Source organism: Symphalangus syndactylus, chromosome X (genome assembly GCF_028878055.3).
Source record: "Symphalangus syndactylus isolate Jambi chromosome X, NHGRI_mSymSyn1-v2.1_pri, whole genome shotgun sequence".
Taxonomy (NCBI): domain Eukaryota; kingdom Metazoa; phylum Chordata; class Mammalia; order Primates; family Hylobatidae; genus Symphalangus; species Symphalangus syndactylus.
Window position 1 is genome coordinate 126,951,609 of NC_072447.2, and position 21,863 is coordinate 126,973,471.

The following is a 21,863-nucleotide window of genomic DNA, read 5'->3' on the forward strand; positions in this document are numbered from 1 at the left end:
GTTATGCTACATTTTCACATAACACTAATTCAGGGCCTGCCATGTTACCTTTATGGGAAAATACATACACTCAATTTGTTTTTAATTGGTAGGTTCAAAAGGTATGGTTCCTTTCATAGAAATAATTTATTAAGTCAACATATATCCTGGTAAGCAAAGAAGGAACTGGGTTATAGAGGAGTGGCCTGGCAGAAAAAAGCCAGATGGTTTGGTTTGGTTTGGTTTCGGGGTGGTGAGGTGGCACACACATAATTCTGGTGGCATATAGGGTGTACATTGGGAAGCAAAAATACAGGTATCCTGTAACTGGAAAAACTAGGTATATTATGTCGGGGATAAAGACAGTTAAGCTCCTCCTTTCCTGGTATACTATAATTTAAACAAACCTAATAAAGCAACACACAGTTTTCTTCCCATAGAAATAAAATATTTTCTTATTTACTAAGTTGTCCTAATTCCCTTTCTAGGTGACTCATACGAGTTTCAAGCATCTATTCTCTAGATTTCATATCAATTTCAAACATCGATTCTCTAGATTTCATAAGCAGGAAAATTTGAAAAGGGGAAAGAAATATAGGAAGCAAAATAAAACCATCTAGAAGAGCAGTAAAAGACCTTCCTATCAAAGTCGCATTATAACAAGAATGTACAAAATTAAATCAAGAAGTACAAGCAAATAAAAGCAATTTTCTTTTGTTTGGTAGGAAAATACATTCCACTCCCTTGATACTTTTTCTTTTAGTTTAATTTGCTTTTTAATTCAAAGCAACTGTAAGACTCTCACATAATACTGTGTTTTATTGAATGCCAGCTAGAAATGGGAGGGAGACAGAAACAGGGAGGGAGAACAAGAGACATGCATTCATTCATTCATTCATTCAATGACTAGATTCCAGGCATTGGGAATTCAAATATGAACAGGACAGAGTACTGGCACCTCTTGAAGATCACAAACTGTACTTGGGCCAGGCACAGTGGCTGACGCCTGTAACCCAAGCACTTTGGGAAGCTGAGGCAGACAGATCATGAGGTCGGGAGTTCGAGACCAGCCTGACCAACATGGCGAAACCCCGTCTCTCCTAAAAATACAAAAAATTAGCTGGGCATGGTGGCATGCGCCTGTAGTCCCAGCTACTCGGGAGGCTGAGGCAGGAGAATTGCTTGAACCCGGGAGGTGGAGGTTGCAGTGAGCCTACAACATGCCACTGCCCTCCAGCCTGAGCAACACAGCAAGACTCTGTCTCAAAAAAAAAAACAGATTTTGAAAATGGAAAATAAAACCTGCAGATCTATGAAGATCAAATGGGAAGTTAAAAAAAGCTATATTGATTGTTGAGACCTGGCAAATTGTTTAAATTTCATCAGCCTAACTTCTATGAACTCTCAGAAATCATGGCTTCAGTGGCTGGCAAGATGGCCAAATAGGAACAGCTCTGGTCTGCAGCTCCCAACAAGATCAACAAAGAAGGTGAATGATTTCTGCATTTCCAACTGAGGTACCCGGCTCATCTCAGTGGGCCTGGTTAAACAGTGGGTGCAGCCCACGCAGGGCGAGCCAAAGCAGGGTGGGGCATCGCCTCACCCGGGAAGTGCAAGGGGTCGGGAACTCTCTCCCCTAGCCAAGGGAAGCCGTGAAGGACTGTGCAGTGAGGAACAGTGCATTCTGGCCCAGATACTAAGCTTTTCCCATGGTCTTCACAACCCACAGACCAGGAGACTTCCTCTGTGCCTACACCACCAGGGTCCTGGGTTTCAAGCACAAAACTGGGTGGCCATTTGGGCAGACAATGAGCTAGCTGCAGGAGTTTTCTTTCAAACCCCAGTAGTGCCTGGAACACCAGCGAGACAGAACCATCCACTCCCCTGGAAAGGGGGCTGAAGCCACAGAGCCAAGTGGCCTAGCACAGCAGATCCCACCCCCACGGAGCCCAGCAAGCTAAGATCCACCGGCTTGACCTTGACATTCTCGCTGCCAGCACAGCAGTCTGAAGTCGACCTGGGACGCTGGAGCTCAGTGGGGGGGAGGGGCGTCTGCAATTACTGAGGCTTGAGTAGGCTGTTTTCCCCTCACAGTGTAAACAAAGCTACTGGGAAGTTCAAACTGAGCAGAGCCCATTGCAGCGTTGCAAAGGTGGTGTAGCCTGACTGCCTCTCTAAATTCCTCCTCTCTGGGCAGGGCATCTCTGAAAGAAAGGTAGCAGCCCCAGTCAGGGGCTTATAAATAAAACTCCCAACTCCCTAGGACAGAGCACCTTGGGGAAGAGGCGGCTGTGGGCACAGCTTCAGCAGACTTAAACGTTCCTGCCTGCCAGCTCTGAAGGGAGCAGCAGATCTCTCAGCACAGCACTCAAGCTCTGCTAAGAGAGAGACTGCCTCCTAAAGTGGGTCCCTGACCCCTGTGCCTCCTGACTGAGAGACACTTCCCAGCAGGGGTCGACAGACACATCACACTGGAGAGCTCTGGCTGGCATCTGGCGGGTGCCCCTCTAGGAGGAAGCTTCCAGAAGAAGGAAAAGACAGCAATCTTTGCAGTTCTGCAGCCTCCGCTGGAGCTACCCAGGCAAACAGGGTCTGGAGTGGACCTCCAGCAAACTCCAGCAGACCTGCAGCAGAGGGGCCTGACTATTAGAAGGAAAACTAACAAACAGAAAGGAATAGAGTCAACACCAACAAATAGAACGTCCACACAAAAACCCCATCCGAACGTCAAAGACTAAAGGTAGATAAATCCGCGAAGATGAGAAAAAAACAGCACAAAAAGGCTGAAAATTCCAAAAACCAGAATGCCTCCTCTCCTCCAAAGGATCAACTCCTCAACAACAAGGGAACAAAACTGGACAAAGAATGAGTTTGAGGAATTGACAGAAGTAGGCTTCAGAAGGTGGGTAATAAGAAATTCCTCCAAGCTAAAGGAGCATGTTCTAACCCAATGCAAGGAAGCTAAGAACCTTGAAAAAAGGTTAGAGAACTGCTAACTAGAATAACTAGTTAAGAGAAGAACATAAATGACCTGATGGAGCTGAAAAACACAGCATGAGAACTTCCTGAAGCATACACAAGTATCAATAGCCAAATCGATCAAGCAGAAGAAAGGATATCAGAGACTGAAGATCAATTTAATGAAACAAAACGTGAAGACAAGATTAGAGAAAAAAGAATGAAAAGGAACAAACAAAGCTTCCAAGAAATATGGGACTATGTGAAAAGACCAAATCTACGTCTGATTGGTATACCTGAAAGTGACGAGGAGAATGGAACCAAGTTGGAAAACACTCTTCAGGGTATTATCCAGGAAAACTTCTCCAATCTAGCAAGACAGGCCAACATTCAAAATTCAGGAAATACAGGGACCACCACAAAGATACTCCTCGAGAAGAGCAACCCCAAGACACATAATCATCAGATTCACCAAGGTTGAAACGAAGAAAAAAATGTTAAGGGCAGCCAGAGAGAAAGGTCGGGTTACCCACAAAGGGAAGCCCATCAGACTAACAGCGGATCTTTCAGCAGAAACCTTACAAGCCAGAAGAGAGTGGGGGCTAAAAATAAACATTCTTAAAGAAAAGAATTTTCAACCCAGAATTTCATACCCAGCCAAACTAAGCTTCACAAGCGAAGGAGAAATAAAATCCTTTACAGATAAGCAAATGCTGAGAGATTCTGTCACTACCAGGTCTGCCTTACAAGAGCTCCTGAAGGAAGCACTAAATATGGAAAGGAAAGACTGGTACCAGATACTGCAAAACCTACCAAATTGTAAAGACCATCGACACTATGAAGAAACTGCATCAACTAACAGGCAAGATAACCAGCTAGCATCATAATGACAGGATCAAATTCACACATAACAATATTAACCTTAAATATAAATGGGCCAAATGCCCCTAAATTAAAAGACATAGACTAGGAAATTGGATAGGGTCAAGACCTATCAGTGTGCTATATTCAGGAGACCCATCTCACGTGCAAAGACACACATAGGCTCAAAATAAAGGGATGGAGGAAGATTTACCAAGCAAATGGAAAGCAAAAAAAGCAGAGGTTGCAATCCTAGTCTCTGATAAAATAGACATTAAAACAACAAAGATCAAAAAAGACAAAGAGGGGCATTACATAACGGTAAAGGGATCAACGTAACAAGAAGAGCTAACTATCCTAAATATACATGCACCCAATACAGGAGCACCCAGATTCATAAAGCAAGTTCTTAGAGACCTACAAAGAGACTTAGGCTGCCACACAACAATAGTGGGAGACTTTAACACCCCACTGTCAATATTAGACAGATCAACGACACAGAAAATTAACAAGGATATTCAGGACTTGAACTCAGCTCTGGACCAAGTGGACCTAATAGACATCTACAGAACTCTCCACCTCAAATCAACAGAATATACATTCTTCTCAGCACCACATCACACTTATTCTAAAATTGAGCACATAATTGGACATAAAAGACTCCTCAGGAAATGCAAAATAATGGAAATCATAACAAACAGTCTCTCGGACCACAGTGCAATCAAATTAGAACTCGGGGTTAAGAAAAAACCACACAACTACATGGAAACTGAACAACTTGCTCCTGAATGACTACTAGGTAAATAACGCAATTCAGACAAATAAACAAGTTATTTGAAACCAATGAGAACAAAGACAAAACATACCAGAATCTATGGGATGCAGCTAAGGCAGTGTTTAGAGAGAAATTTATAGCACTAAATGCCCACAGGAGAAAGCGGAAAAGATCTAAAATCGACATCCTAACATCACAATTAAAAGAAGTAGAGAAGCAAGAGCAAACAAATTCAAAACCTAGCAGAAGACAAGAAATAACTAAGATCAGAGCAGAACTGAAGGAGATAGGGACACAAAAAACCCTTCAAAATATCACAGAATCCAGGAGCTGGTTTTTTGAAAAGATTAACAAAATAGACTGCTAGCCAGATTAATAAAGAAGAAAAGAGAGAAGAATCAAATAGACACAATAAAAAATTATAAAGGGGATATCACCATTGATCCCACAGAAATACAAACTACCATCAGAGAATACTATAAACACCTCTATGCAAATAAACTAGAAAATCTAGAAGAAATGGATAAATTCCTGGACACATACGCCCCCCCAAGACTAAACCAGGAAGAAGTGGAATCCCTGAATAGACCAATAACAAGTTCAGAAATTGAGGCAGTAATTAATAACCTACCAACCAAAAAAGGCCCAGGACAAGACGGATTCAAAGCTGAATTCTACCACAAGTACAAAGAGGAGCTGGTACCATTCTTTCTGAAACTATTCCAAATAGAAAAAGAGGGACGCCTCCCTAACTCATTTTACGAGGCCAGCATCATCCTGATACCAAAACCTGGCAGACACACAACAAAAAAAGAAAAGTTCAGGCCAACATCCCTGATGAACACAGATGCAAAAATCCTCAATAAAATACTGGCAAACCGAATCCAGCAGCACATCAAAAAGCTTATCCACCACAATCAAGTCGGCTTCATCCTGGGGATGCAAGGCTGGTTCAACATACGCAAATCAATAAACGTAATCCATCACATAAACAGAACCAATGACAAAAACTACCTGATTATCTCAATAGATGCAGAAAAGGCCTTCGATAAAATTCAACACCGCTTCATGCTAAAAACTCTCAATAAACTAGGTATCGATGGAACATATCTCAAAATAGTAAGAACTACTTATGACAAACCCACAGCCAATATCATACTGAGTGGGCAAAAGCTGGAAGCATTCCCTTTGAAAATCTGCACAAGACAGGGATGCCCTCTCTCACCATTCCTATTCAACATAGTATTGGAAGTTCTGGTCAGGGCAATCAGCCAAGAGAAAGAAATAAAGGGTACTGAAACAGGAAGAGAGGAAGTCAAATTGTCTCTGTTTGCAGATGACATGATTGTATATTTAGAAAACCCCATCATCTCCGCCCAAAATCTCCTTAAGCTGATAAGCAACCTCAACAGTCTCAGGATATAAAATCAATGTGCAAAAATCACAAGCATTCCTATACACCAATAATAGCCAAATCATGAGTGAACTCCCATTCACAATTGCTACAGAGAGAATAAAATACCTAGGAATATAGCTTATAAGGGATATGAAGGACCTACTCAAGGAGAGCTACAAACTACTGCTCAAGGAAGTAAGAGAGGACACAAACAAATGGAAAAACATTCCATGCTCATGGGTTGAAAGAATCAATATCGTGAAAATGGCCACACCACCCAAAGTAATTTATAGATTCAATGCTATCCCCATCAAGCCACCAGTGACATTTTTCACAGTTAGAAAAAACTACTTTAAATTTCATAAGGAACCAAAAAAGAGCTCGTATACCCAAGACAATCCTAAGCAAAAAGAACAAAGCTGGAGGCATCATGCTACCTGACTTCAAACTATACTACAAGGCTACAGTAACCAAAACAGCATGATACTGGTACCAAAACAGACATATAGGCCAATGGAACAGAACAGAGGCCTCAGAAATAACGCCACACATCTACAACCATCTGATCTTTGACAAACCTGACAAAAACAAGCAATGGGGAAAGGATCCCCTATTTAATAAATGGTGTTGGAAAACTGGCTAGGCATATGCAGAAAACTGAAACTGGACCCCTTCCTTACACCATATACAACAATTAACTCAAGATGGATTAAAAGACTTAAACGTTAAGACCTCAAACCCGAAAAACTCTAGAAGAAAATTAAGGCAATACCATTTAGGACAAAGGCATGGGCAAAGACTTCATGACTAAAACAACAAAAGCAATGGCAACAAAAGCCAGAATTGACAAATGGGATCTAATTAAACTATTCTGCACAACAAAAGAAACTATCATCAGAGTGAACAGGCAATCTACAGAATGGGAGAAAATTTTTGTAATCTATCCGTCTGACAAAGGGCTAATATCCAGAATCTAGAAGGAACTTAAACAAATTTACAAGAAAAAAAAAACCCCATCAAAAAGTGGGCGAATGATATGAACAGACACTTCTCAAAAGAAGACATTTATGTGACCAACAAACATGAAAAAATTGCTCATCACCACTGGTCATTAGAGAAATGCAAATCAAAACCACAATGAGATACCATCTCACGCCAGTTAGAATGATGATCATTAAAAAGTCAGAAAACAACAGATGCTGGCAAGGATGTGGAGAAATGAAAATGCTTTTACACTGTTGTAAATTAGTTCAACCATTGTGAAAGACAGTGTGGTGATTCCTCAAGGATCTAGAACTAGAAATACCATTTGACCCAGCAATCCCATTACTGGGTATATACCCAGAGGATTATAAATCATTCTACTATAAAGACACATGCACACGTATGTTTACTGCAGCACTGTTCACAATAGCAGACTTGGAACCCACCCAAATGCCCATCAATGATAGACTGGATAAAGAAAATGTGTTACATATACACCATGGAATACTATGCAGCCATAAAAATGGATGAGTTCATGTCCTTTGCAGGGACATGGATGAAGCTGGAAACCATCATTCTCAGCAAACTAACACAGGAACAGAAAACCAAACACCGCATGTTCTCATTCGTAAGTGGAAGTTGAACAATTAGAACACAAGGACACAGGGAAGGGAACATCACACACAGGGGCCTATAGCGGGGTGGGGGGTTAGGGGAGGGATAGCATTAGGAGAAATACCTAATGTAGATGATGGGTTGATGGGTGCAGCAAACCACCGTGGTACGTGTATACCTATGTAACAAACATGCACATTCTGCACATGTATCCCAGAACTTAAAGTATAATAAATATATATATATTATATATTTTATATATATATATATACTTGCCTGTGAGCAACTGAATTTTTAAGTTTGAATAGGCAAAGCGCAGTGGCTCACGCCTGTAATCCCAGAACTTTGGGAGGCTGAGACGGGCGGATCACGAGGTCAGGAGTTTGAGACCAGCCTGACCAACATGGTGAAACCCCTTCTCTACTAAAAAAAAATACAAAGATTAGCCGGGCACGGTGGGCGCACGCCTGTAATCCCAGCTACTGAGGAGGCTGAGGCAGGAGAATCGCGTGAACCTAGGAGGCAGAGGTTATGGTGAGCTGAGATTGCACCACTGCATGCCAGCCTGGGTGACAGAGCTAGGCTCCATCTCAAAAAAAAAAAAAAAGTTTGAATGAAACTAGCCACAATTATGCCTATATAGGCCATTAGCTGAATGGCCCAAAACAAGTTCCAAAATTGCCCTATAAAGCCACAGTAGCTGATCAGTCTGCAAAACAGTACAGGACACACAAAAAATATATAGGTTTATAGATTTATTAGGAGGAAGGTTTTTGGAGTCATGGAATAAATGGAAAAGTTGTAGATATAACTAGATAATTTTTTATTACTAATGACCTATTTTTCGTATCCCTGCCCCTTGAACATTTCAAACACTACTCAGGATTATGTCTCAGAAGAGAGAGGAAAAAAACACAAGATTTTTGAAAAGACTGGAACCTGAAACTGTGTGAATTAAAACACTATTTTCAACTTCCTCCTTCTTCTCATTCTTACTACAATTTATTTAGTACTCACTATGTGCCACGTACAGACTAAAACCTTTGCATTTATTTCTTAAAACTACTCTATGAAAAATCTTGGGCTTTAAGCTACATAACCAAGACAGATTTTCAATTTTGAAAACAAATAAGTGGAATGAAGCAGAATCAGACTCCCCCTCCTGTAATAGCTGACAAAAAAAAACAAAAAGTAGTAAACATCAGCCTCAAAGTTCTAAAGCATTTGGTTTATAAACTACAGTTTTGGAACTACTGGTCTAAGGCACATTCTCCTCCTTGCAATCCAAATTTTTATTATGAAAAATTTCAAATTACATAAAAACTGAAAGGATAGTATACTAAACACCTATATATACCTACCTGCTAAATTTAACAATTAACATTTTGCCCTTTTTTGGCAGACCAAAAAAATTTGCAGGCATGACACGTTTCTCAAAATAATTCAGGATGTCTCCTAAGAACAAGGACATGCCTCCATATTAACACAAGATCACTATCTCACCTATTTCCTAATGCCATCTAATACCCAGTCTGGGGTATATTCTGCCTGCCTAATTTCAGGTTTTACTAAGCTTTATTTGTAAATCAATTTAGAGCACTTTGGCTTTTACCAAGGGCCAACGTATGAAATAGCCACATAAACAGTCTTTCTAGACAAATTAATTACAATGGCAGAGTAAAACATAAACACAGAATCTCTCTCCCCCTATTCCTAACACAATAAATAAAATATATTTTATTTATATTTATAAGAATTGCTTGAACCCGGAAGGCGGAGGTTGCAGTGAACTGAGATTGCACCACTGCACTCTAGCCTGGCGACAGAGCAAGACTCTGTCTGAAAAAAAAAAAAAAAAGGAACTTAATGGCTGAGCGCGGTGGCTCATGCCTGTAATCCCAGCATTTTGGGAGGCTGAGGTGGGCAGATCACCTGAGGTCAGGAGTTCCAGACCAGCCTGGCAAACATGGAGAAACCTCATCTGTACTAAAAGTACAAAAATTAGCTCGGTGTGGTGGCGGACACCTGTAATCCCAGCTACTGAGGAGGCGGAGGCAGGAGAATAGCTTGAACCCAGGAAGCAGAAGCTGCAGTGAGCAGAGATCGTGCCACTGCACTCCAGCCTGGGCAACAAGAGTGAGTGAGACTCCATCTAAAAAAAAAAAAGAGAGAGAGAGAGAGGAACTTATGCTATTTACTTCTAGGAGGGAAAAAAGACAAACAAGATTCTGTGACTGGCTGGGTATGGCATTTGACACCTGTAATCTCAGCACTTTGGGAGGCCAAGGCAGGTGAATCACTCGAGGCCAGGAGTTCTAGACCAGCCTAGCCAACATGGCAAAACCCCGTCTCTACTAAAAATATAAAAAATTAGCCGGGCATGGTGGCACATGCCTGTATTCACAGCTACTCAGGAGGCTGAGGCATGAGAATTGCTTGAACCCAGAAGGCGGAGGTTGCAGTAAGCCAAGGTCACTCCACTGCACTCCAGCCTAAGTGACAGAGCAAAACTCTGCCTCAAAAAAACAAAAGGTGGGGAGCCGGGCGTGGTGGCTCACGCCTGTAATTCCAGCACTTTGGGAGGCCGCGGTGGGTAGATCATCTAAGGTCAGGAGTTCAAAACTAGCCTGGCCAACAAGGTGAAATCTCATCTCTACTAAAAATAGAAAAATTAGATGGGTGTGGTGGCGCATGCTTATAGTCCCAGTTACTAGAGAGGCTGAGACAGGAGAACTGCTTGAACCCAGGGGGCGGAGGTTGCAGTGAGCCAAGATCATGCCATTGCACTCCAGCCTGGGTAACAAAAGCAAAATTCCACCTCAAAAAAAAAGGGCATGGGGCAATATAAGCAGAGATATGGAAATTTTAAGAAAAAAATCAAAAAGAAATCCTACAGATCAAAAACACTGTAACAGAATGAAGAATGCCTTTGATGGGCTTATTGGGAGATAACGCGGCTAAGGAAAAAATTCTGAGCTTGAGGATATCTCCATAGAAGCCTGCAAAACTGAAAAGCAAAGAGAAAAAAGTCTGATAAAAGGCAGAACAGAATATCCAAGAACCGTAGGACTAAAAAACTATAACATATGCATAATGGAAATAGCAGAAGAAAGGAAGGAAGAGAAGAAATATTTGAAGCAATGATGACAGAATTTCCCCAAACTAGTATCAGGCACCAAACCACAGATTCAGGAAACTCAGAAAACACCAAGTAAGACAGATGCAAAAAGTAAATAAATAAATAAATAATAAAACAAAATAAACTACACTTGGGCATATTATGTTATAACTACAGAAAATCAAAGAAAAAGAAAAAATCCTAAAAGACGCTGGGTGTGGGGGAGAACACCTTGCTTATAGAGAAACAAGGATAAGAATCAAAAACATTTCTCCTCAGAAACTATGCAAGCAGAGTGGAGTGAAAGATTTAAAGTGTTAAGATAAAAAAAAAATTAAAAAAAAAAACCTAGAATTCTGGACCCTGTGAAATTATACTTTAAATGTAAAGGAGAAATAAAGACTTTCTCAGACAAAAACTGAGGGAATTTGTTGCCAGGAGCCCTGCCTTGCAAGAAATACTAAGTAAGTTCTTTAGGGAGAAAGAAAATAATATAGGTCAGAAACTTGGATATACATAAACAAAAAAAGAAACACTGAAGTAAGATTAAGTGAAGGTAAAATGTTTATTTTTCTTATGCTTAACTAATATAACAAAACTAACAGTTTGTTCAAAATAATAATAGCAACAATGTATTTGATTACATATGCATATGCATGCGTGTGTGTGTGTGTGTGTGTGTGTGTGTGTGTGTGTGTATGTGTGCATAAGCAAATGAATGACTTCAGTAATGCAAGGGTCAGGAGGAAAGAATTAGGATTATGCTGTTATTGTAAGGTACTCACACTACCCATGAAGCAAAATAGTGTGTTTGAAAGTGGACTTGGATCAATTGTAAATGTACGTTGCAAACTGTGGGGTAATCAATAAAAAACTTAACCAAAAATGGGCCAGAAAGGGCAGGAAAAGAGTGGAAAACAAAAACAGGAACAAAAAACAGGGGCAAAAACTAAAAAAGAATAAGAAAAATGGTAGATATTAATATTAATCCAAACATATCAATTACTTTGAACACTGATCATCTAAATGCACCAATTAAAATACATAGACTGTCAGAGTAGATCAAAAACCTAGGTCCACACAAAAACTTGTACAAAGGTGCTTACAGCAGCTTTATTCTTGATTGCCAAAACTTGGAAGCAACCAACATGTCGTTCAGTAAGTGAATGGATAAACGGTGATACATGCAGACAATGAAATATTATTCAGTGCTAAAAAGAAATGAGCTATCAAGCCATGAAAAGACATAGAGGAAACCTATGTCTTTTTCAGGGCAGTGATAATATTCTATACATTTGACGAGATCCCTAGTATGTACAACACAAAGCAAACCCTGATGTAAACTATGGACTTTGGGTGATGTGTCAATGTGGATTCATCCCTGTAACAAATGTACCACTCTGGTGGGAGATGTTGATTACCAGGGAGGCTATGCACATATGGGAACAGGGGCTATATAGCAAATCTTTGTGCCTTCCTCTGGATTTTGCTGTGAACCTAAAACTGCTCTAAAAAATAAAGTCTAAAAAATGTATAGGTGCTATCAAAAACATTTGAGTATGTCAGGTGAGCATGTTAGTGCTCTATAATTACAGAAAATGTTATTAGAGCAAAATGTGTCCTTTTATATGAAACAATTCTAGAACCACCACACTCCTCCACTGCTTAAGCCTAGAACAAGAATCCTCAAGGTTTGGTCTTTGGGCTGGGAGCATCAACATCACAGGAGAACTTATTAGAAATGCAAATTCTAAGGTCTCATCTCAAGACCTACTGAATCAAAAACTCCAAGGATGGGGCCCAACAATCTATTTTAACAAGTACTCGGCCGGGCGCAGTGGCTCACACCTGTAATCCTAGCACTTTGGGAGGCCAAGGCGGGCAGATCACAAGGTCAAGAGATCAAGACCATTCTGGCCAACATGGTGAAACCCCATCTCTACTAAAAGTACAAAAATTAGCTAGGCATGGTGGCACATGCCTGTAGTCCCAGCTACTTGGCAGGCTGAGGCAGGAGAATCGCTTGAGCCTGGGAGGCGGAAGTTGCAGCAAGCCATGGTTGCGCCACTGCACTCCAGCCTGGCAACAGAGGGATACTCCGTCTCAAAAAAAAAACAAGCCCTCTGGGTGATTACGACGCATGCTGAAGTTTGAGAATCACTGTACTAGGAGTTAGTCCTATATACTACATACCTCAAATTTAAGAAACATATATACACATAATCAGAGAAATAAATTACAAATAACTATAGGGCTGGAAGATAATTCTGTTAAGTGATATCTGGTATAAGTATATAAGCATCTTTTTTAAAATATACATAATTTGTATATAAAAGCAACCCTAAGCTTATAAATGAGATTTGTTAAAGAAGTGTAATTGTAAATACATTATTTGGAACGAAGGTCATATTCACCCTTTAGAAGCAATCTTAAAAATCCTGCTTGAATTCCAAGCTAGACAACAAAAGCCTTTTAAACACAGAACAAATGATTTGTCACAGCAAAATCTTTTATGGGTAAAAACAGATCAAAATTCTAACTCAGATAACTGTAAAGATTCACTTTTCCATCACAAACCTAGTAATGAGAAAATGTAGATTTCTTCTTACACTGGTCTCTATAGTCAAAATTAACATTTTTCTCTTCCCTTCTCTGCAAGAATAGACTGGAGTTAAATGCAGGAACCTGGTACAACTAGGGCAGAACCGGTATACAGGATGAATGCAATGGAAAAGGCAAGAGGGGAAGTGTGACAGCTCTACCAAGTGTGTATCTTGATAATAATATTGTATATGGTTATGTACAGGACTTCCATGAGTTGAAGGTTTGGTCTCCTGCTCACAAGGTTGATATTTGTAACCAAAGAATTTCAGAACAAGAGATCTGAACATTAAGATTTTCAAGTTAAAAGAGCAGCATTAGGTAGGTGAAAGCATGAGTAGAAACAGTCTGTTTATATAGTCTCAAAGTGTTTTATCTTCCCACAAGACATATATTAATAACAAAGGGAAAAATAGTAACTGTATAGTGGAGAAACCTGGCAGAGATCACCTTAAACAAATGATAAAGTTAACATCACCAGCAATGGAACAAAGTGACTTCACGTGCACCTGATATGATGCACTGGAAAAAATACAGCCCTTTTGTTTCTTGAGCAGGCACTAGCTAACATGAATCATCCTTTTCAGACAATAAAAATCAAGAGTGAAACGTTATTTTACTTCCTTTCTAAATTTCTTTAAATTTTTTACTGGTACAAATATTTGTACATATTTGTGGGGTACATGTGATAATTTGTTACAAGCAATCCCATTACTGAGTATTTATCCAAAGGAAAAGTAATCAATATATCAAAAGAATACCTGCACTCTCATGTTTATTGCAACACTATTCACAATAGCAAAGCTATGGAATCAACCTGTTAAGTGCCCATCAATTGATGAATGAATAAAGAAAATGTGCTATATATACACAATGGAATACTATTCAGCCATAAAAAAAGAATGAAATCATATAATTTGCAGCAATGTGGATGGAACTAAAGGTCTTTATGTTAAGTGAAATAAGCCAGGCACAGAAAGACAAACATCATACGTTCTCACTCGTGTGAAAGCTAAAAAAGTGGTCTCACGGCCGGGCACGGTGGCTCACGCCTATAATTCCAGCATTTTGGCAGGCAGAGAAGGGCAGATCACCTGGGTCAGGAGTTCGAGACCAGCATGGCAAACATGGTGAAACTCCATCTTTACTAAAAATACAAAAATTAGTTGGGCGTGGTGGCGGGCACCTGTAATCCCAGCTGCTCGGGAGGCTGAAGCAGGAGAATTGCTTGAACCCGGGAGGCGGAGGTTGCAGTGAGCCGAGATCGCGCCATTGCACTTCGGCCTGGGCGACAAGAGCGAAACTCCATCTCAAAAACAAAACAAAACAAAACAAACAAAAAAACCCAAAAAAACAAAAAAGTGGTCTCATGGAGGGAGAGGATAGAATGACAGATAACAGAGGCTGGGGGTGGGGGGGAATAAACAGAGGTTGATTAATAGGTACAAATATGCAGTTAGATCGATGGAATGAATTCCAATGTTCAATAGCAGAGTAGGGTGACTACAGTTAACAACAATGTATTATATATTTCAAAATAGCCAGAACAGAGGACTTAGAATGTTCCCAACATTTAGAAATGATATACTTCCATTTCATATGAATATTATATAATAAACAATATATAGTAATAATTACTTAACAGATTTCTTTAGAGTACCTTTACATAATGTAAATTTGTGAGCATTAAAAACAACCTACCTAGGCAACATAGGGAGACTCTGTCTCTACAAATATTTAAAAAATTAGCCAGGCATGGCGCATGCACCTGTGGTCCCAGCTACTTGGGCTGCTGAGGCGGGAAGATCCCTTCAGCCTGAGAGATCAAGGCTGCAGTGAGCCATGGTGGTGCCACTTACACTCCAGCCTTCATGACAGAGTGCAATCCTATCTCAAAAACAAACAAAAAAAAATCTACCAGCTAAGTATAAAAAGCCAAGTCAAATATTTCAGATGTCAAGAAATTAATATACAATAGCCATTAGTATTTCTATACAGTTGCTGTTGTCTAAAATTCAAATTAGATATAATCGCCAAACACTGAAGACACCCTGCATTTGTGCTTTTTAACAATGTCTAGATGGTTTTTATAGTTGTCATGTTTCACAACTTTAAAGAAATTATGTATAATTCTTTTCAGCTTTAAAACCTTGGGCTGGGCAAAGATTTCTTAGAGCATGAAAAGCAAACCATAAAAGAAAAATACTGGCCAGGCGCGGTGGCTCACGCCTGTAATCCCAGCACTTTGGGAGGCCGAGGCAGGCGGATCACGAGGTCAGGAGATCGAGACCACCCTGGCTAACACGGTGAAACCCCGTCTCTACTAAAAATACAAAAAATTAGCCGGGCATGTATGGTGGGCGCCTGTAGTCCCAGCTACTCGGGAGGCTGAGGCAGGAGAATGGTGTGAACCCAGGAGGCAGAGCTTGCAGTGAGCTGAGATCGCACCACTGGACTCCAGCCTGGGCGACAGAGCGAGACTCCGTCTCAAAAAAAAAAAAAAAGAAAGAAAAAGAAAAATACTACTAAATTGGAATTAAACGTTAAAATTCTTTGCTGTCAAAAGATAGTTAACAAAATGAAAAGGCAAATCAGACTAAGAAAAAAATTTCCCAATATCACATATCTGATAAGGCCTTGCATCCAGAATAAAGAACTCTTACAACTCAATAATAAAAAGACAAATAACCCAACTTAAAAATGTGCAAGAGACATGAACAAACATTTCACTAAAGATAACTATAAATGGCAAATAAGCACATGAAAAGATGATCAACATCCCTAGTCACTGGAACAAAATTAAAAGCTCAGTGAGATACCACTACATACCCACTAGAATGACTAAAACTTAAAAGAGTGACAACACCAAGTGTTGGTGGGAATGTGGAACAATTAGAAGTCTCATACAATAGCTCTTAGGAATGCAAAATGGTACAGATGCTTTGGAACAGTTCGGCAATTTCTTATGAAATTAAACATATACTTACTCATATGACCCATCAATCCCACCCCTGGGGACACAAGGCTTGTGCAAGAATATTGAAAGCAGCTTTATAATAGCCTCCAAGTAGAAACAACCCAAACGTCCATCAACTGGTGGCTACACTCTGGTATGTCTATGTAATAAAATATCACTTAGCAATAAAGGAACTACTGATACATGCAACTTGGATAAATCTCAAAAGCTTAAGTGGAAGAAACTAAACTGAAAAGAGTATATACCATATGATTCCATTTATTAAATAAGATGTAGAAAAAGCAAAACTATAGTGATGGAAAGCCTGTCAGAGGTTGCCAGGAACAGCAATGGAAGGAGGGAACTTCTATATCATGATTGTGGTGGTGAACATACAACTGTATGCATTTGTCAAAACTCATCGAATTGTACACTTAAAATTGTAGTTTACTGTATTTAAATTATACCTCAAAGCTGATTTAAAAAAAAAAGCATGAATGGTTATGGTTAGGATAGTAACTAGAATGCAGCATGAGAAAGACTCTAGGTTGCAGGTACTATTCTATTTCTTTTTTTTTTATATACTTCAAGTTCTAAGGTACATGTGCACAACGTGCAGGTTTGTTACATATGTATACATCTGCCACGTTGGTGTGCTGCACCCATTAACTCGTCATTTACATTAGGTATATCTCCTAATGCTATCCCTCCCCTCTCTCCCCATCCCGCAACAGGCCCCAGTGTGTGAAGTTCCCCTTCCTGTGTCCAAGTGTTCTCATTGTTCAATTCCCACCTATGAGTGAGAACATGCGGTGTTTGGTTTTTTGTCCTTGTGATAGTTTGCTCAGAATGATGGTTTCCAGCTTCATCCATGTCCCTACAAAGGACATGAACTCATCATTTTTTATGGCTGCATAGTATTCCATGGTGTATATGTGCCACATTTTCTTAATCCAGTCTATCATTGATGGACATTTGGGTTGGCTCCAAGTCTTTGCTATTGTGAATAGTGCCGCAATAAATAAACCTGTGCATGTGTCTTTATAGCAGCATGATTTATAAATCTTTGGGTATATACCCAGTAATGGGATTGCTGGATCAAATGGTATTTCTAGTTCTAGATCCTTGAGGAATCGCCACACTGTCTTCCACAAAGACGGATTAAAGACTTAAATGTTAGTCTTAAAACCATAAAAACCCTAGAAGAAAACCTAGGCAATACCATTCAGGACATAGGCATCGGCAAGGACTTCATGTTTAAAACACCAAAAGCAATGGCAAGAAAAGCCAAAATTGACAAATGCGATCTAATTAACTAAAGAGCTTCTGCACAGCAAAACAAACTACCATCAGAGTGAACAGGCAGCCTACAGAATGGGAGAAAATTTTTGCAATCTACTCATCTGACAAAGGGCTAATATCCAGAATCTACAAAGAATTCAAACAAATTTAGAAGAAAAAACAAACAACCCCATCAACAAGTGGGTGAAGGATATGAACAGACACTTCTCAAAAGAAGACATTTATGCAGCCAACAGACACATGAAAAAATGCTCATCACTGGCCATCAGAGAAATGCAAATCAAAACCACACTGAGATACCATCTCACACCAGTTAGAATGGCGATCATTAAAAAGTCTAAAACAACAGGTGCTGGAGAGGAGCTGGAGAAATAGGAACACTTTCACACTGTTGGTGGGACTGTAAACTATTTCTTGAGTTGGGTAGTGGACATATGGGTGCTTAGTTTAGGGAAAGTCACTGAGCTGTATTTTTCCATATGTATGTTCTATTTCAATAAAAATCTTACTAAAAGAATAAATAAATAAAAGAATGGGTCCTTAACAGCCTGAGGCTGAAAAGACTTCTTACACATAGCAGCAATGATTGAAAACTACACTCAAGAAAATGACTAGAAGGTAAGCAAAGGAAAAGAATGCTAAGTAACCACTAATTATAAGGGAATTCAAAAAGCGGCCACTTGTCTGAAGTATATTTTCCCATGTGAGGGACTTGACTAATAATCTCGCTAGATTTGGGTTTATATTAATATATACAGTTATGCACCATTTAACAATGTTTCGGTTGATGGACCACATATACGACCAGGGTCATATAACATTATATTAGAGCTAAAAAAATTCCTATTGCCTAGTGATATCACGGCTGTCCTAACATCTTAGTGCAAGGTATTACCTTTTATATGTTTAGATATGTTCAGATACACAGATATTTAACAGTGTATTACAACTGCCCACAGTATTCAGTACAGTAACATTCTGTACAGGTTTGTAGCCTAGGAGTAACGGGCCATACCATATAGCCTAGGTATGTAGTAGGTCATACCATCTAGGCTTGTATAAGTACACTCTCTGATGTTTGCACAATGACGAATCACCTAATGATGCATTTCTCACCTGTCATTAAGCAACACTTGACTGTATATGGTTATGACACACTGGAATTTTCCACAAACCTCACTCAACATAACCCTTTATTAAATGAGGTTCATATTTTTATTTCTAAAGATACTCATAATACAAGTATACTCAGAACATTTTCATTTCAAAATTTAGGTTTGTAAGAAAAATCTTACTTACCTCCTTCATAAATGACTTGCCTATGCGCACCACTTTTGCAAATAAAATGGGATCGTGAGAAAGGTGAGGACCAAGGTAACAGAACATATTGAACACGTCTCTCCTCAAATCTTCAAAGCTCTCAGCTTGTTTTGGTGCCCTCTTGTTTTGCAAAGCATTAACAGGTGAGCCTTTAGCACCTTTAGGAACGCCAACTCTATTTTAAAAAGTAAAATAAATAAATAAATAAATAAGTATATAATAAATATAACTATATACACACACAACTACAATACCTACAATTTTAACAAAGTTATCTTAATCAGTGAAATTTCTTCTTGCTCATATTTGCTTTCTACATTTCAACTGTGCCTAACTTTATTACACCAGATAATTCTCAACTGGTAGAAACACATAAAAACAACAGTCATTAGAAAAAAAAAATCAGAGCTCAGAGGAGAATGTTCCAAATTAACTGCTTAATCAGAGAAGTGTGGATTTCAAGGAACATTTCACACACACCATCTGAATCTGTTTTTAAACTTGGCCAGTATAGGCAACTTGGATATGGGAATGGGGAACAAGGGATGGACCTAAGATGCACTGGAAGATGAAACAGAAAAATATGGATATAACAACACTGATTCAAGTCAACTGACATTTCTCAATCTGGATTCCACAACCTAGGATATGTAGAATGTAGTGGTAGGGAAAGTGAGTCATGTAATAAAAGAGGGTCACTTTAGGACACCATACCCAGAGTTCTCACCTGCTCAGCAGGTGTCCCACTGTGGAGTCACAGGGGTCACTCTCTAAGAAGCCTGCATGGCCCACGGCCCATGAAGTGACACTGACGGCAGCAACCAGCAGCTACACAAAAGTCACAAGGCTGAGGCTTTTGAGGCAGGCTCTGATCTATGGGGCTGTAGCCAGAGCTGCTATCAATACTGCTCCTAAGTATCCTGCAAGTAGGCAGAAAGCTAAAGGACTAGATGACACAGTAACTGGGGATGATAAGAGAGGCTAAACTAGTAATTTCCAGAACAGCAGCTTATATGCCAGGAAAGGTAAGGGAATCAGAGAGGCAATGTCCTCACTCAGAGCCACTCAGCCAGGATAGAGAAAAATTACACTAAGAAAAAACCTCAGGAATTCTTTGCCCCTCCCACCCACTGAGAGGAGGAAAAGTCAAAACCAGAAAGATGGAGTTTCAGCTCTCAATGGAACAAACCCAACCTAGAAGTCTAACTTGTAGTTTTCAGACTACACTGCAGCACACATTCTAGAACCCCTGGTCTAGACTTTAGAAGACAAGTCACTGATTAATATATATCAGACTGATACACTCTGTGAATAGTTCTTATCTTTTAATAAAAGGTACTAAAATATATGCTTGGTTTGAGGAGATAAATATAGATTTTGTTGTAGTCCTAAGCTATTTCTACCTCAATGATTAGTAAAGTATACAGTTACATACCTTCGGTAGAGAGGCTCAATAGTTATATGAATGAGCTTGCAAATAGCAAGGGCTATTAGCTTGTGTGAAGCTGCATAGTATGGAGGCATCTGATCCATAATGTTCTGTGCATGTTGCCAATCACCAATCTTTAATAAGGCTTCCAACAAGCCAAGTTTTTGGTTATCAGGTGGCTAAAAATGAATAGTCAAAACTAAGATACTCAGGATACAGACATCAAGAAATCTTAATACTTTGTCACTTAAAAAACTGACCTAAGCAACACATCAAAAATATTTGCTATTCATGGGAAATTAAACAATATATTCCTGCAAGTACAATCAAAATTTTTAGCTATTGAAAAAACATCAGGGTCAGGCGCACTGGCTCACACCTATAGTCCCAGGAACGTGGGAGGCTGAGGTAGGCAGATCACTTGAGCTCAGAAGTTTGAGACAAGCCTGGGCAACATGGCGAAATCCCATCTCTACAAAAAATACAAAAATTAGCCAGGTGTGGTGGCGCATGCCTGTAGTCCCAGCTACTCGGGAGGCTAAGGCTGGAGAATTACTTGAGCTCAGGAGGTAGAAGGCTGCAATGAGCTGTAATCATGCCACTGCACTCCAGCCCGGGTGAAAGAGTGAGACCCTGTCTCAAAAATAACAATAAATAAAAAAAAAAACAGACACAGGCATTACAGTTTATAGACTTGGAATTAAGTTCTACTTAATGTTATGTCATGCCACAGGAAACCAGAATTCATCATCTCTGAGAATCCCTTTAGGATTTGAGGGCCACTAATACAAAGAGGACAATTAAAGTCAATACATCTTGTGATTTTACTTAGAAAACATTTTGAAATTTATACAAGAAAAAAAATGACAGCTTCTCTTAAAAAGGAGCCATTCAGATTAAAAATAAAACCACTGTAGCAAATGATCCAGAAAATGAGATTTCGGCAAAATGAAAACTAAGAAATTATTCTTCCATAAACGACTATTTAGAAGTTAAATTTCATAATTCAAAATCCAGAAGATAGTGTTAATTTTACTAGAATGAATTACATACCTTCTCTACCTTCTCCTCTTCTTTTTCCTTTTCTTTCTCTCGCTCATCCATTTTTTCAGAAGACAACACAACCATCGTAAGCTTTCTAACAATTTGCTTAGCTTCCGCAATTTCTCGTTTGTGTTCATCCATAATGCAATTATCAGCTGGAAGAAGCTGAAAATGGTACATTAAAATTTCATAAAACAGCTAATACCAACTACTTGTTCATATAAAAAGGAAACACTATTCTCAACTGATAAAACTATAAATAAGAAGTCTAACTTATTCGTGACCATTTGCCTTCTAAGTAAATTTCAGTTATTTTCTTATAATTTGACAGAATTAAGTACCTGAATTCTGTACCCCTTTTAAAACCAACTCACAGCTCAAAGTTTCACATCTTCTGTCTGACAGAGTCCCTAAATTAATATAATACCACAACAGTGATGTTTTCCATTGAATTCATTAGTTTACCCAAGAAAATATATAGCAGTTCCATTAAAAACATTACAAATTTCCCCATTAAAGGCTAAA

The 21,863-nt window shown here is 39.3% G+C and overlaps 1 protein-coding gene across 20 annotated transcripts in view; it reads right to left on the minus strand.

Moving 5' to 3' along the window:
- Nucleotides 1-21,863, minus strand: part of THOC2 (THO complex subunit 2) — a 133,898-nt gene that overhangs the window by 46,877 nt on the left and 65,158 nt on the right. For all 20 annotated transcript variants that reach the window (XR_010119676.1, XR_010119677.1, XM_063634890.1 and 17 more), the window contains exons 10-12: nt 21,348-21,503; nt 20,301-20,473; nt 18,845-19,040 (exon numbers count right to left, since the gene is read on the minus strand). Coding sequence is in view for 18 of the 20 variants with exons in the window: in XM_063634890.1 (XP_063490960.1) it covers nt 18,845-19,040; nt 20,301-20,473; nt 21,348-21,503 (525 nt within the window). In the remaining 2 variants the exon portion in view is untranslated. The remainder of the gene's footprint in view (nt 1-18,844; nt 19,041-20,300; nt 20,474-21,347; nt 21,504-21,863) is intronic.